At 34.9% G+C, this 15174-nt stretch overlaps 3 protein-coding genes across 5 annotated transcripts; 1 reads left to right on the forward strand and 2 right to left on the reverse strand.

The window, feature by feature from the left end:
- Window positions 1–32: 32 nt before the first annotated feature.
- Window positions 33–10023, reverse strand: LOC145735873 (uncharacterized). 3 transcript variants are annotated; one of them, XM_081990028.1, is made up of 10 exons: window positions 9721–10023; window positions 9384–9557; window positions 6141–6211; window positions 4493–4615; window positions 4165–4428; window positions 2118–2294; window positions 1760–2067; window positions 1448–1704; window positions 346–457; window positions 33–286 (listed from the first exon to the last, which is right to left on the reverse strand). In XM_081990028.1, exons 2-10 carry the CDS (start codon window positions 9532–9534, stop codon window positions 139–141), a joined length of 1611 nt encoding a protein of 536 aa, XP_081846154.1. In that variant the 5' UTR covers window positions 9535–9557; window positions 9721–10023; the 3' UTR covers window positions 33–138. The 3 variants fall into 3 exon arrangements, with proteins under 3 accessions (XP_081846154.1, XP_081846145.1, XP_081846135.1); XM_081990019.1 differs by having other exon boundaries at window positions 2118–2354; window positions 4165–4425; window positions 9721–10015; XM_081990009.1 differs by having other exon boundaries at window positions 2118–2354; window positions 9721–10015.
- Window positions 10024–10388: 365 nt separating this feature from the next.
- On the reverse strand, window positions 10389–13937 carry LOC145740084 (uncharacterized). The gene is made up of 9 exons (XM_081995431.1): window positions 13563–13937; window positions 13317–13513; window positions 13095–13262; window positions 12840–13037; window positions 12646–12786; window positions 12462–12594; window positions 11732–11884; window positions 11562–11675; window positions 10389–10657 (listed from the first exon to the last, which is right to left on the reverse strand). Exons 1-9 carry the CDS (start codon window positions 13801–13803, stop codon window positions 10560–10562), a joined length of 1443 nt encoding a protein of 480 aa, XP_081851557.1. The 5' UTR covers window positions 13804–13937; the 3' UTR covers window positions 10389–10559.
- Window positions 13938–13953: 16 nt separating this feature from the next.
- Window positions 13954–15046, forward strand: LOC145740085 (NADH dehydrogenase [ubiquinone] iron-sulfur protein 3, mitochondrial-like). The gene is made up of 4 exons (XM_081995432.1): window positions 13954–14211; window positions 14259–14436; window positions 14505–14664; window positions 14760–15046. The coding sequence occupies exons 1-4, from the start codon at window positions 13954–13956 to the stop codon at window positions 14917–14919; spliced, it is 756 nt and encodes a 251-aa protein (XP_081851558.1). The 3' UTR covers window positions 14920–15046.
- The last annotated feature ends 128 nt before the right edge of the window (window positions 15047–15174 follow it).

The following is a 15174-nucleotide window of genomic DNA, read 5'->3' on the forward strand; positions in this document are numbered from 1 at the left end:
CTTAAATTATTTTTAAAAAAATTTGCCTAAAATAACACAACCAACTTTATTAGAACTACAACTACTTTTTATTGTTTTTACACGACTTAATACCTAAGAAAACACAATTATCGGTAATCCTAAAAAAAATCACATTTTTCACCGTTTTCTTTGAGCACCACTTTTCAACATTTCCAATATTTTGTGGAAAACTTTGGTGGGGGCTTCCTTGGGTCTGGATAGGCCGCATTTTTGCTTCAGTAGTTCATATTTTTCTCTAACAGCTTTTGTTAAGTTTTCGGCGTATCTGTTGAGTTACGAAGCGTTTAATAATAATGAAGAAAATGTTCTAGAATTTTGCAGTACCTGTACGCAGTACGATCTACTACTGAAGAAGTCTTAATACAATCGTTACCACCAAACTCGCATATCCGGTAATGGTGTAGTATTGCTGCGTCGACTGGAACATTTAATGTACCTGAAAATGAAAGAAATAAATGATATTTTCAGATTTTTGCAAAGATTTTAATTTGCTCTCTTTCTGATATATTTCTATGTTTTCATATTTTGTTGAAAAAAGAAATGCAATTTTTTTTGGAAGAAAATTCATAACGAATTAAAGTAATTTTAGGAGAATTTCAGAGAATGATGAAGCAGAAGCTAAATAAATGAATATCCAAAGCAACAATCCCTTTTCACGTTTTTACAATCACACGAATTAAAAGTAGTAAAAAAGATAGTGATAGTGTTCATAACAACTTGAGGGCATTATAGGCGGGCATTATCATAACGCCCTGAAACGTACGCCCTTTTGGTAGCTTTTGCTGCATTTTCTTTTATATTTTCTAAAATTTCGTCCAGTTTTTGTCATTTTCAATGACTGACAGGACTATCAAAGTCACAACATTCAGGTAAAAAAACAGTAAACAACATACCGGTAAAGGTATACCTTATTTTTCAATGCCAGAAACAGTAAATAATTGCTGAATTAGGTGAAACATAAAACATTGTATGTACTATAAGCGTTAAGGAGAGTATAATGTTCATCAGGCCGAAAGAGCCCGAGGGCCTACGATGGACAGGTTTTTCACATTATGTTACTCTCTAACGCCCTTAGTACATAAATAGCTATCATTGTCCTGAGAATCAAGTTCCATTGACAAAGTTGAGAATAATACATAATGAAGGGAAGTAATAAGTATTTAAAATTCTGAGAATAGTTTCCGTAAATTTTTCGTGGAGAAAGTTACCTTGGGCCATCTCTAGTGACAATACTGTTTAAGCCAAGTGCATAAGACCACCATGAATGATAACATTTTGGAAAAACAGAACAAAGTAAAAATATTAAACAAAAACAGACATAAAATTAAAAATGCAGTGACCATGAGCAACAAACCTTCACAGCACCTCATTAATTATGAAATATCACAAATTGGAATAGTTTTTTGGAAAAAAATAATATTCTTACCGTGTCCTGGAATAAACTCCCAAACAAAATGATTGCCAGCTTCTATAACCAACTCCGGCTTACAAATATACTTTGATCTTTGTTTGTGTGGATGCAGTTTCGTCTTTCTTCTTGTCTTTTTCAGCGTTACCAAATTGTAGGTGATGGGGTCGTGGAAATTGACTACTTGGTCGTCGTCGCTCCATTGTAGATAGAAAAATGCGTTTTGAAACGAGAAGGACCCGGTAGTTCTGGTGTTGAGTCGATGCTTCAAATAGCTGAATAACCAAATTTGTGGCAATAAAGAGACTAATATTTATTGATTGATCTTACTCAATCAACTGCGGTAGAGTGTCATTATAATTGGGGATAATGTATTCGTCCAAATCTATTAGGAGAGCATGGGAGAATTTGTACATTGATCTGTATAAGCAGTCGTTAAGAGCGGCAAACAACCCTTCAGTTCGTATTTCCTTCTGAGATACTATGGGAAGCTTCCATGGTAGTAAAGTGACAACTCCTTCCTCTTTGTAGTGGTTTAAAATGCATGACACTTGAGGTCCTATAGTGTTATTGTAAAATGTGAAGTGTTCCACACCCATCAGTCGGTTCAGTTCGATAAACTCCATAATTTCTAGTTCCTGTAAAACAATTTCTAAAAAAATTGACTGAATGGTCCTGAAGGGATTACCTTGTTGTAGTCAAAATGTAGGGGTTTAACACAAACAGCAAACTTTCCTATCGTTGACGGTGATGATGATTTGTCGGCGGTTGATTCGTTGAAATTGTTTATTACACTGAGAACGTTACTGGGCAAGTCTTTGGGTTTTGCGACAACGCTTACAGCCTTAGGTACAGTCATGTTGGGCTTCAGAGGGCACATAACAAAGCATGCGCTGAATCTTAAATTCCAGTTTTCCCTAATAACCTTAGGAAAAAGTTGTATTTATGAAGTGCTAATACACTCTTTATATCTTACTTAGAATTACACATGAAACTATTATGGAAAGTATAAGTGGCATACTAATGTAAAAACTAATAGCGTCATGTTGGAAGATCATTGATGAGGTCAGAGAATAAGTTTAAACACTTTGTAATACCGGTTTGCTTAAATGCCAGACTGATAGAACTAACTGATAGAACTTTAAAAATCGTTCAGGAACCCAATTAAAGTTATGGGTTAAATAAATATATCGAATCGAAAGAGCTATTTGTTGCTATTGATGAGATTACAGGAAGTCATTTTCTCCTTTCTTCATTCTTCAAGAATCAGACTCTGTAGTTATAATGGCGGAAAATAGCTTGAAATCCCAATAAAACTATGAAACCAGTACCAAATTCTGATCAAGATCAACGTAAACAGCGAACTATAGATACTAATCATGGTCACACTGATCTATGCAGAAGGGCTGATTCATGTCTGGACTTTTTACTTTTACTTTTTACTATTTTACTATTTTTTTACCTTTTTTAATCATAATGATGCGAAACAGGTTGATGCGAAATGGAAAGCGGAACAGATATGAGTACATGGGATGAGACTGTATTAGAGAGGCAATAATATGGATCACAAAGTATGAGGTTGTCGCGGGTCTACTCGGATTGCCCGAAGGTGGTTTTAATTCTGAAAGACCACACAGCTTGCACAGGCTAGTAGAGCAAACATGCTAGTGGAAACCTGTGAAAAGTAAGAGTCTAGGATAGGAGGAGAGTTAAAAATAAATGGATGAATGGATGACGAATAAATAGCAAAAAGCGTGGGATGTGTCTGAGAAAGGGAGAATGGTCTATAAAGTCTGCAGAAAAATAGGTATGACAGCGGTTGTCATTGTCCTTTAAGGGCACTTAGCTACCTACTGACGGGACCTGGCAAACTTGACCGAATACCTGAAAGGATTTGAACTGAGAGGAAATGGAACCTCGGTGTGAATGTGGCAACGGTGTGGAAATATTAAAGCACGTATTACAGAGAAAGAAGAGCAAGTGCGATAGAGCGGATACAAGAGGAGAAAGTGATGTGGGAGCATTTGACACTGAGAGAAAAAAGGAAAAAATCCTGGTAAGAATTGGTTTGGTATGTAAGCATATAATTGCAAGAGTGTTAGGTCTATCTGTTCACGTGTGAAATGACCTAAATTTTTGTCTGTTTCTCTAAATAGTGCATGGTTACCTACAAATAACCGTTCTCATAACTACTGTACTCTCTACTGGAAAAGAGCACCCGGAAGACCACCTAATTAAGAGATGGAAAGACAGCTGGCAGTCCACCTCCCAGGAACTGACCCAGAGGAACCTGCAAAACTAACGGATCGCGAGATCTTAAATATGAATAAGAACAAGAAGAAGACAAATTTGACCAAACAGACGGTCGGAGACGGTCAGAAGACTCCGTCTCATGCCACACTATGTAGTCGTCCTGAATTCTGCAACTCGCACCGGGTTCGTAAATTAATGATATAGTAAACCATTTCTAAATTATAATAATCGCGAGTGCCAGACCTTCCAGAAAGCTGCCCTCATCGGTTAACAAATGTACAATGTATGTAATTATTGTAGTATTTTGTGCTTCTAAAAGATAATGTTTAAAGTGTTACTTTTGGGGATTCTGTTTAGATAATTTTATTCCGATTGGCTGAAGTTGATTAGTTTTAATTCTTATTCAGTCATTAAATTATATTTCTCTACCAAAGGTTTAGGTTTTATACTGTTATTTTTAACTTATATTGATAAATATTTACCTTCAGTTTGGCTGGTACAGTAATTGAAATATTGTAAGTACTGGAGTTATCGTTCGCTTTATACCACAATCGGCACCAAACCCGTTCAGGTCCTCGAGTTTTCGTCGCCGCTATAATACGGATGCTTCTTTGATGTCTCCTTTGATCGAAATAAGCGGAGAATACAAAAAACCTATATCTACTACGGTTGACCATTTGCCAGGATCCATCTGATATGCTTATATAATCGGGATATGCGGGCAGTTGACCTTTATCGAAATACTGCTAACGATACAAAATACAACTGATCAGCTCTACGTGTAAAGAAAACCTGTTTAAACATGTATACTTTTGATGAATAGGGCTGAAAAGTGTCCATGTCTGCAAGTTGGGATTTGCCGAGTAAAAGTGCTCCGAGATTGTCGCTATCCATCATTGCCTGACCCACACGAATGGATATGTAATCGTCAGCCTAAAAATTGTTACAATGCAATTGCATTTTGTAAAATGTTACAATAAATATGTAAATAAAATAGTCATGTAGTGTATAATAGTATAATTGAGCTGAGTCACCTAAGTTCCTACACATACAGAGGACAGAGGTTCAGCAACTCATATCTTCGTTATTTGTAAGCCTACAATTTTTTGGAAAAAACGATTAACTTATAATAATTTTTGGAAAACGAAATAACTATGATATGAAATAACTACTTGTGTCTTTTAATCCTTTGTCGTTTGGGTTTATTTTCTTGTGTTGTGTTAGTGATTCCCTAAATTCTCCTAAAGTGTATTTAGGAAAGACAGAACACACATACAATTTTCAAAAAAGTCAAATATCTCACAAACGGTTAGCGGTTAGAGTCACAAAAATTTTGCCAGATACCAAAAATGTTCAGAATGACTTTCTGTACGCACAACTTAGAACCGGATAAACGCGATCACAACTGGCTTTGCGTTAGTTTCATATTTAACTCTTTTTCTTTTGGTTTTTTGAACACCCTGTATATTTTCAATCGTGTTGCGGTTAGCACGAGGTAGAAGAGCAGTTTAAGGCCAATATTTTAAGCTTTCTGCACACATAGGACTAAGTCTACACCCACTTAAAATCGGGTAAACGCGGTCACAACTGGCAGAGCGTTCGTTTAAAATTTAACTGTTTTTCTTTTTGTTTTTTGAACACCCTGTATATGTTTATTTGCGTTGTGGTTAGCACGAGGTAGAAGAGCAGTTTAAGACCAATATTTTAAGCATTTTACAGTCGCTGACATCCCAAAAATAAAGGAGATACGAAATTTTCAAAATTTTAATGCAATTTCCAAAAAAAAGTAAAAAAAGTAGAATTTCTCGAAAACGCTTAAAATTACAGAAATTTTGCAAGAGATAAAAAATGTTCAGAATGACTTTCTGCATCCAGTGGATTAGGTATTTTTATTTAAGTAAAGTTTCCAGAATAGGAGAATAAGAAGGTTTTACAGTTCAATTTGGTCTTTTCTTGGAAAGACTCTGGCATTTTATATTACTCTTCATTACTCTAGCCCTTAAAATTCCAATCCCCGTCCTATATGAGAAACCTACCAGCTATTTTAATGTAACCATAGAAATGCTGATTATTAATCATCTAACCAAATTCAGTAAACAAGGTTGACGTTTTTTGACTTTTGACGCTGAATTTCAAAAATCAAACGATGCAACTGTCCGAAGAAGCAAAAGAACGTCTCCAGTTGGTGCTGGATATAGCCAGACGAATATTTCACATCGGATACATCCCATTAGTGCTGTATATGGGTTTTACAATGGGACCGGATTCTGGATGCGGGGCATTCCATTTCACCCATTTGTTGTGGCATTATTGATTGTGCTTGCCGTTTATTCGGTTTAGTTTACGTCTCCGTACTGAATAAATAAACTTGATTGATTGTTTGTCCTAATGGTTTTGATTCAATAAAGTGTTTTTGGTGTACTTTTGTTGTGGTTTTTGTAATAAAGGAAAAACTTACTTGAAATTCATTGTCGTAGTCTCTGTCGCCTCGATGGTGGAAACCGTATGAGCCGTGACGTACCATTATTCCTGAAATAGATTTTGTAAAATCTAGAGAACGGAGATTTTGGCCAATAAAATGGGGTTCAACGTGAAGATGGGGTTTACCAAAATTGCGATTGCAGTCAGATTGTTGGATTAATAGTAATTTACGTTACAAGTCCGGGAAATGCAACATCTTTGTTAATCAATAATGATAAAAATAAGAGAGAACCTTGTCAAACTAATGCTTCTAATCTAAAGTAACTATTTTGCCTTACAAATTAACATTTTCAAACTTTCTGCTTAAAAGGTAATTAAACTGTATGGTGAAGCGGACAGTTTTATATTAGTTTTACATTGAACGCAAAAGTTCTACTAAGTAAAATATTAAAACTTTAATAATGATGAAGAAGTTGAGGTAAATGATTTTAACCGTTATTTTAAATTTTAGTTTGCAATTATGTAGGGTAAAGTTTTCGCCGCAGAACGCAATAAACCTAAAAACTCCCAACTCAGACTTTTAAATTAATTATCCTCTCGTCCTCAACTCCTCAAAGCCATGTTCCAGACAGTCAAGCTAATATAATCGGATTTTTTTTTGTTAAATGACTTACAAACAGTTTCAAATGGCAATAAAGTAAAGAACAGATCAAACAAAAATTTTTAATTTTGTAAAACAATGCAGTTTTTTTGTTCTGTTTAAAAGAATTGGATAATTGGAAGAACGGCTTATCTACCTTTTCGAACGATGGAAAAGTGCATCTTCCAACACAAAAATTACAATTTCGAACGAGAAAACTGTCAACAATGTCAAAAAAAACCGAATTTCTCAAATTATTCATAATCTCGAATTATTCATAACCACTCACGCCCTCTAGGTGAATAGTTTGAATACAAAAGGGACCATAAGCAAATTTTGACGTGATTTTGAGTGTTTTCCTACCGGAGTGTACCCAATTTTGAGTGTTTTTTTTTAGGAATACTTGTGGGTTTTCATACGATTTTGTAGCAGACTTTCCTTTAAACCGTTTTTTTTACAGTTCAAATTTGAACAGCGTTTTCCCCTGGACTGTACCAAATTTATTAGTGCTTTTTTTAAATTATCGGATAGGAAATTTAGTGAGGATTCCAAAAATGTGCTTAAAAATGTGATCCGGTCACTACAAGCGGGTTTTACAGACAATTTTGTAGCAGACTGTCCTTTAAAATTGTAATTTTTACAGTTCAAATTTTGACAGCGCTTACTCCCAGGCTGTATCGAATTTTTTAGTGGTATTTTAGGTTAATGGATAGAAAATTTAATGAGGATTTTAGAAATGTGCTTAAAAATGTGATCTGGTCACTACAAGTGGGTTTTACAGATGATTTTGTAGCAGACTTTCCTTTAAACCGTCCCTTTTATAGTTAAAATTTTGACAGCGCTTCCTATCGTAGTGTACCCAATTTTTAGTGGTTTTTTAGGACATCGGATAGGAAATTTAATAAGGATTCTAAAAATGTACTTAAAAATGTGATCCAGTCACTACAAGCGGGTTTTACAGACAATTTTGTCGCAGACTGTTCTTTAAAATTGTAATTTTTACAGTTCAAATTTTGACAGCGCTTTCCTCCCAGACTGTACCGAATTTTTTAAGTGGTATTTTAGATAATTGGATAGAAAATTTAGTGAGGATTCCAAAAATGTGCTTAAAAATGTGATCCGGTCGCTACAAGTGGGTTTTACAGACGATTTAGTCGCAGACAGTTCTTTAAACCGTCCTTTTTGTAGTTAAAATTTTGACAGCGCTTCCTATCGTAGTGTACCCAATTTTTAGTGGTTTTTTAGGACATCGGATAGGAAATTTAATAAGGATTCTAAAAATGTACTTAAAAATGTGATCCAGTCACTACAAGCGGGTTTTACAGACAATTTTGTAGCAGACTGTCCTTTAAAATTGTAATTTTTAAAGTTCAAATTTTGACAGCGCTTTCCTCCCAGACTGTACCGAATTTTTTAGTGGTATTTTAGGTTATCGGATAGGAAATTTAGTGAGGATTCCAAAAATGTACTTAAAAATGTGATCTGGTCGCTACAAGTGGGTTTTACAGACGATTTCGTCGTAGACTGTTCTTAAACCATCCTTTTGATAGATCAAATTTTGATAGCGCTTCCTATCGGAGTGTATCCAATTTTTAGTGGTTTTTTAAGACATTGGATAGGAAATTTAATGAGGATTCTAAAAATGTGCTTAAAAATGTGATACGGTCACTACAAGCGGGTTTTACGGACAATTTTGTCGCACTGTAAAATTGTAATTTTACAGTTCAAATTTTGACAGCGCTTACTCCCAGGCTGTACCGAATTTTTTAGTGGTATTTTAGGTTAATGGATAGAAAATTGAATGACGATTTTAGAAATGTGCTTAAAAATGTGATCTGGTCACTACAAGTGCGTTTTACAGATGATTTTGTATCAGACTTTCCTTTAAACCGTCCTTTTTATAGTTAAAATTTTGACAGCGCTTCCTACCTGAATGTACCCAATTTTTAGTGGTTTTTTAGGACATCGGATAGGAAATTTAATGAGGATTCTAAAAATGTACTTAAAAATGTGACCCGGTCACTACAAGTGGGTTTTACAAACAATTTTGTAGCAGACTGTCAATTCAAATTGTAATTTTACATCTTGTATTTTATTACATATTATCAAAAAAAAATTAAATTTCTGTTAATCAGTATATCATATTGCTTTAATAAAAATAGTAACGTTTTCGAAATAAAAGCATGTTTTTGTAAAACCTGAATTATTTTAAGATATTTACGATTAAATGGATATGAAATGTTATAAAGTGTTGAAAATTAGTGGGAAAAATAAATACAATGTAAATAAAAAACCGTCCGACGTCAGACAGTACTAAAAGAGCGACAAAACTTGAGAACGCCAGACTGTTAAAACTTTTCCACATTGTCCATTGTCCGTGAATAATAATCAATTTATCTAAACTTTTTTTGAATACTTATTGGTCTGAATTTTGTTTATACTTAAATAACAAAGTCAAAAAAAAACAATGACCAAATAATGCAAGAAATTCTTGAAAACAGTTTCCTGATTGGTCAGTTTGCTTACAAGTTAATAGTCAATTGCTATAAGTGCAACAAGTTAATTGCATAATAATTATGAACAGAATATAGGATCAATATCTCTTATTTCTTTCTGCTGGTTTAGTTTAAATTATTTTACCTTTTTCCTTCTCATCAATGAAAAATATCTCGGTAAAAACGATCACTCCAAATACGGCAAAAAACATCACCACAATGAAAAAGCTCATTTTGGCCCTTTGTCGGTTCCTGACATTCAGAAATTTCTTCTTGCCGCCACTGCTGGAACCCATTTTCGCGGTTCAATTTGGTTTTCCTGAAAATATTGTTACTGGTTATAATCAACCACCCACTAGAATAGAGGAATTGTATAGTTATGATCCAGCGGTCACGATAACTAATAACAAGTCCCTTGGGATTTTATACTCCTGATAATTGCTGGCTAACATGGAAAAGGCCACGTAGTTGGAAAAACCTACCTTTACTGCACTAAACACACACCAACCTTAATGACGAGTAAGGGGTGAAAAAACAGCTGATTTTGTGATTCATTGCGAATAAGGGTCGCGTTTACCCTTCATTCTTAACATGGCATCCCCGACAAAAACCCGGTGGACCTGTCCTAAAAGTACCGCATTTTTACCGGGAAACTATACTACAGGTGTGCCAGAACCGTAGTTTTGTTTACTATGTATAAATAGGTCGAATTATTAATTCCGACGATGAGGTGCATTGTTCTCATTTGGAAAACGGACAAACGATTGGGATTGGTCTCGGTTTGCGCGCAAGTCGGGGGTGAATCGATTTGATTTAAGGAGTTTTAGAATTTTGACTTGAATGCTCTACGTTTTAGTTTAAATCTATATTGAAAAAAACTAAATTTTATAAGGAGTACACTACAAAAAATTAAAAAAATTAGTAAGGGGCAAATAAGCGTCAAAAATTTATATTTTACAGGGTGGACCATAAGTAATAGGAAAGAGCTACAGCATATTCATGATATCAAAATAATACAATTTAGCTAAATGGCCCAAAATAATTTTTAAGCACTTTTGGCGCACTTGCATCATTTTAAGCTATGGTTCATACGTTTCTTATTTTTAATATTTTATATTCTCTTTTTTATTCTGTATAGAAAAACTATAAATATTTCAAATGCAGTTTTACTTGCCAAAAGCAATAAAAGGGTGACAAAAATGAATGTAAAGATAAAATATCACAGCTGGGAACATGAATATGGTAACACATTAAAAATGAGACGTTCAAAAGTCCAGATAATAATATAAAAGAAACGAGTAAAACTGGTTTAAAGGTTTTGTTAAGTCTTCTTAGCGACCATCACGTATTGGTTCCTGGTAGGCAGTCTGGCGTAATGAGCACCCAAACATTCGAATACCATTTCCAATTGATTTTCACCTGTAACAACTCAAGTATATTATCAAAGATATATGTTTAGTGACGTCAATAGTTAGGCTGTTGTTGGTTAATTGACCAAAAATTTGGAAAGAAGACTGACTTATTGATGTCAATAACCAAATATTTCAAAGAAGAATAACGGTCGGAGAAGAAGAAGAATCAATAATAACCAAAAAAGAGTAGAATGATTGATGGATAATTGTCTAGAAATTTAACAAAAACCAAACAAATTTTATAGAAGCCGGCCTCGGTGGCGTGGTGGGTTAAATGCCCAGTCCGCCGATCGAGTAGTCGTGGGTTCGAGTCCCACCTCGGGCATGGTTGTTGTGTGTTAAGAAAAAATAAAAAAATTGACTTGGCCTGGATGAGTGCCCAAGTGGCGAAATCCATTAAAAAAAAAAAAAAAAAAATTTATAGAAGAAGTAGGTCAATAATGCCCTGAAATGAAGAGTGGAATAGTTGAAATTATTGATCTGGTTAAATGTCGAGAAATTTGACATAAACCAAACAAATTTTAAAGGAGAAATATAATTGTCAGAAAATAAGAACGGAAAAATTGAAATGATTTGGAATCAAACATGTCCAGAATAGGTAATAACCGATTATTGGCATTTGACAGCTGCATAGAAAATAGAATCGTTCTGGCATTTGTTCCTCCATCTCTAGGGCGTTGTCAGTTGTCACACTTAATATGAATAACTCTGAATAAGTTATTCATTTCAATGTAAAATGAATTTGTTATGTTGAAAGTTGGTTATTTCCTAAGTTTGTCACTTTATCCTTTACTAATTTTCTCTGTAAAGTAACATCTGTATTATTTCATTTTGTACAAGCTCGACCTGCACTTTTAACAGGAATAGCAACTAATGTTTTAATAATAAAATAATAATAATCAAATCATTACCTTTAGTGTACATTTTCCTTTTTACTTTACTCAACTGCTCTTGTGGCAGTGATTTTAAATATTTTAATGGAGCATAGGCCAAAGGACAACGAACTGTAACGTCCACTTTGAATCCTGAATTACGGATTTTTAATTAAACTAAATTATTAATTAATTAAATTGTTCAGGACCTAAATAAGGTAGTCTGTACAACACGTCTTCTTCTGAATTGATTTGGATCACTTCAAAAACTTGTTCGTTTCGTCCTGGAATTTCGTTTCCTTGATCTTCTTCATCTTGTTCTTCGTTGTCGTCTTCAGAATGGAATTTAGACAGATATGCTCCTGAATAGTAGAAAATTGTAAATGTTAAATCTATAAGGTTGGTCAGATAATGACAAAGAGACTAGATCAAACAGAATACGATTTTATATAGTTTTGGAATTAGCTTAAATTATATTGTAATAAACTTGTTTTTTTTTTAATTAAATAATTATAAATTAACTTGTCAAATTTTGGAGTAAAATTGCTAAAATATAAAAGCTGAATTGTCAAATTCTTAATTTGTCAAAAAATACAAATTTTTAAAAAGTCATTAGCATTAACTTGGAGCAGCCATTTTTTTTCAGGAATTAAATCTTCTCACAATTTCTTCTCCCTAGACTGGAAGAGACGATACAGGGTGAATTGAACACATTCACGTTTCTCCTAGACTAGAATGAGCTGACACAAAGAATGAGAATGACAGCGACTGTCACTTTCTCTCTATATTTGGGAGAGATTTTAAATGGGCAGTCCATTCTTTTAAACTTCAATGAGTATCCGCCATAATAATTTGGACCACAGTAACAGCAAAGTTGAGATAACATCTCAGAATGATAATTCATTGATAATAATCCACCGATTATCTAAAAAAACTTACCATCATTCATCACTCCGTAATAGTAAAAAATGTCTTCCACATCGCCATAACCTGTATAAACGTTGTTTCCTGGCCTTTTAATGGGTGTTGGTGCCCCAGATCTCAGCATAACTTCTCTCTGGTATTGCTCTTGCTAATGATGATAGTCATAATTACCGTCCCTAATCATCAAAAGGAAAAATACCTGCAAAAACATGTCGTTGTGTGCCAAAACGATCCTCCTTAATCGCATATGCATCATTCGTTGTTTCTGAGGCCAGTCCATGTCTTTTGCTGGAGGTATGGGCATGCCAACAAACCAGGAGTTTTTGAAGTAATAAGTGTACTAAAACTCGTATTTTTCTGAGAGAGGTTTTAAGAATTTAGGATTGAGAGTACTTTGGCTAAAAACATCCCAGGGGACACGTGCTCGTAGTGGGTCCATTTTTGGGCAAATTTGGCGCAATCCAGGAAGTCCACGTTTTTACAACCGCTCAAAACGCAGGCGTTAGTCATGGTCTCTTCGTTGGTTTTGTCGAAATGTATACAGAACGTTTTGGTCAATTGGATGATTTTTGTTACTTCAGGAGGTAAAGTCTGGCATAAAATACGAGCTTAAATCACTCTTTTAAACTGAAACTAGTAGAGAATTACATAATCTTTCACTACTGCAGCAGCATAGAGTTGGTTGGGACAGTGCAGAAATTTCCATATAAAAACTTCATGGGTGTCGATTAGAAGACCACCATACATACAGGTGTTGCGTGTTTTGTAGAATATGTTGTAGACGTACCTCCATATGGTACACATTACAATCGAGTACTGCAGCCAAATAGATTGTAAAAAAAACGCAGTGATGTTTCACAGTAAACCTACTTGTGAAATTAAGATTTCCAGTAAACATAAAAGTTTAGAAATGCATTTTATTTCCATATCATCCTCTGTGTAGCCCAAGGAAGTATCAGTGCATACAAGCAGTGACTGTAGACGTTTCTCTATTCTTTTAAACCCCAAGTTGAGTAGATCTTCTGCTACTGTTTTAAACCTTCTATTCACCAACCTAAGAGTGAAACCTGAATAATGGGCGTGACGCAACATATCCAACCACAACTCTGCACATACTTAATTCGTGGTAAGGGATATGTCTGAATATACACTGTAGCACCTCAGTTGGCACAAACATTATAGGGTTCTTCCTCTTCCCAACTTCAGGAATTCGATACAGTCCTGTAGAGTACAATTCCTCTTTGTCTTGGTTTTCGGATAACCTCCTCCGTTTCGCTCTGGTGTAATATCCTTTCGGACTTTCCACTTCATTGTCGCTTTCGTCATTAACTACTTCACAGAGTTTAAGTGGTTCCATCCTCCTTTTGACCTGCTCTACTAATTCAGAAATTTGTTGTGTAATAACTTTGTAAATTTTAATTATTTGAACATGATTTTTTTAATTAGTTCCTGAACTTGACAACTGGCTGATTTATGACCTGGCCCAACACACACACGTCATATAGACATGAGTCACCTGTGTAGAACAAGCTTTTTGGCCCTGGGTTTGAAAACAATGGTTTCGCTGGTTTCAAGGAAGTGCACTAATGAGTGTAAGCCAGCCCCAGTTGCAGAAACTAAAGTGAAAAGTGGTCAGGACATGTTGAAGGAGTTTGGAGGGTATGTTCAAGAATGTCTGCCAAAGTTTGTGCAGAAGGTTCATTTGAATCATTGCAAGGAGTTAGAGATTATGATCGCTCCTGAAGGAGTTGTGCCTACAATGCAGGTGATTTAATTTCCTTACACAGAATCAACAATGTTGGTGTTGTTTAGTTTCTGAAGGATCATCATAACAGCCAAATGGAATGCTTGATGGACGCCTGCGCGATAGATGTGCCAGGTCGGGAGTACCGTTTTGAAGTGATTTATAGTTTACTCTCGTTGAGGTACTGCTCACGACTGAGGGTTAAAACTTACACCGATGAGTTGACCCCCATTGATTCAATTACAGGTAATTTAGTGTTACATTGAAAAAGTTACTTAAAATATCAGTAACTCATGAATATAACTAAACTGTAGAAATTTATGAGTCAGCCAATTGGGCAGAAAGAGAGGTGTGGGATTTACATGGGGTGTTTTTTGCGAATCATCCAGATTTGAGAAGAATTCTGACGGATTATGGGTTTGATGGACATCCTTTAAGGAAAGACTTTCCTCTTAGTGGTTACGTGGAATGTAGGTAAGTATTTCTTCTCAGTTTCAAGTTTAAATAACTGCAATCAGCGTGCGGAAAAGTGTCACTTCCTACACTTGTTAGGTAAATAACTATTTCAGGTATGATGATGAACAAAAAAGGGTGGTACTAGAACCTGTTGAGTTTGCGCAAGAGTTCAGGCAGTTCGATTTGAGCTCTCCTTGGGAGGAATGGACTCACTTTAAACAACAACCACCTAAAGTACCCGCCAAGCTTCCTGACGACAAATCAAAGAAATAGTATAATTTTTATATTAAAAACTATTTTTATTACTGGTTTGAGATACATATATGTTATTATTTTTAAAATATAATCTTCTTCTTGACAACAAACTGCGATGAAGGCGAATAAACTTTGATCAAATATAGCCTAGCGTGTATTGATTAGATAATTTTCAGTAAAAGAGGGAGAAGGAGAACGTTGAAAGCGTGAATAATTGCTTGTGTTTTCAAAGGTCACCAAAATGAATGCTGCGTAGTGCGTTTAAATTGGCTT

The sequence above is a fragment of the Ips typographus genome, linkage group LG1, assembly GCF_016097725.1.
Source record: "Ips typographus isolate SLU linkage group LG1, UJ_Ityp_2.0, whole genome shotgun sequence".
NCBI lineage: Eukaryota > Metazoa > Arthropoda > Insecta > Coleoptera > Curculionidae > Ips > Ips typographus.

Bases quoted from the DNA above. Each gene is read 5' to 3' on its own strand.
- LOC145735873 (XM_081990009.1), bottom strand. From the start codon at position 9,534: ATGGGTTCCAGCAGTGGCGGCAAGAAGAAATTTCTGAATGTCAGGAAC. The intron at 4,429-4,492 runs GTATACATGTTT...TTGTATCGTTAG, and splicing joins TTCAGCCCTATTCATCAAAA to CAGTATTTCGATAAAGGTCA. The intron at 1,705-1,759 runs GTAAGATCAATC...TTGGTTATTCAG, and splicing joins ACTCTACCGCAGTTGATTGA to CTATTTGAAGCATCGACTCA.
- LOC145740084 (XM_081995431.1), bottom strand. From the start codon at position 13,803: ATGGAACCACTTAAACTCTGTGAAGTAGTTAATGACGAAAGCGACAAT. The intron at 13,263-13,316 runs GTAGGTTTACTG...ATTTGGCTGCAG, and splicing joins TGGAAATCTTAATTTCACAA to TACTCGATTGTAATGTGTAC. The intron at 10,658-11,561 runs GTAATGATTTGA...GAGTTGTTACAG, and splicing joins AAGGAAAATGTACACTAAAG to GTGAAAATCAATTGGAAATG.
- LOC145740085 (XM_081995432.1), top strand. From the start codon at position 13,954: ATGAGTCACCTGTGTAGAACAAGCTTTTTGGCCCTGGGTTTGAAAACA. The intron at 14,212-14,258 runs GTGATTTAATTT...GGTGTTGTTTAG, and splicing joins GAGTTGTGCCTACAATGCAG to TTTCTGAAGGATCATCATAA. The intron at 14,437-14,504 runs GTAATTTAGTGT...ACTAAACTGTAG, and splicing joins CCCCATTGATTCAATTACAG to AAATTTATGAGTCAGCCAAT.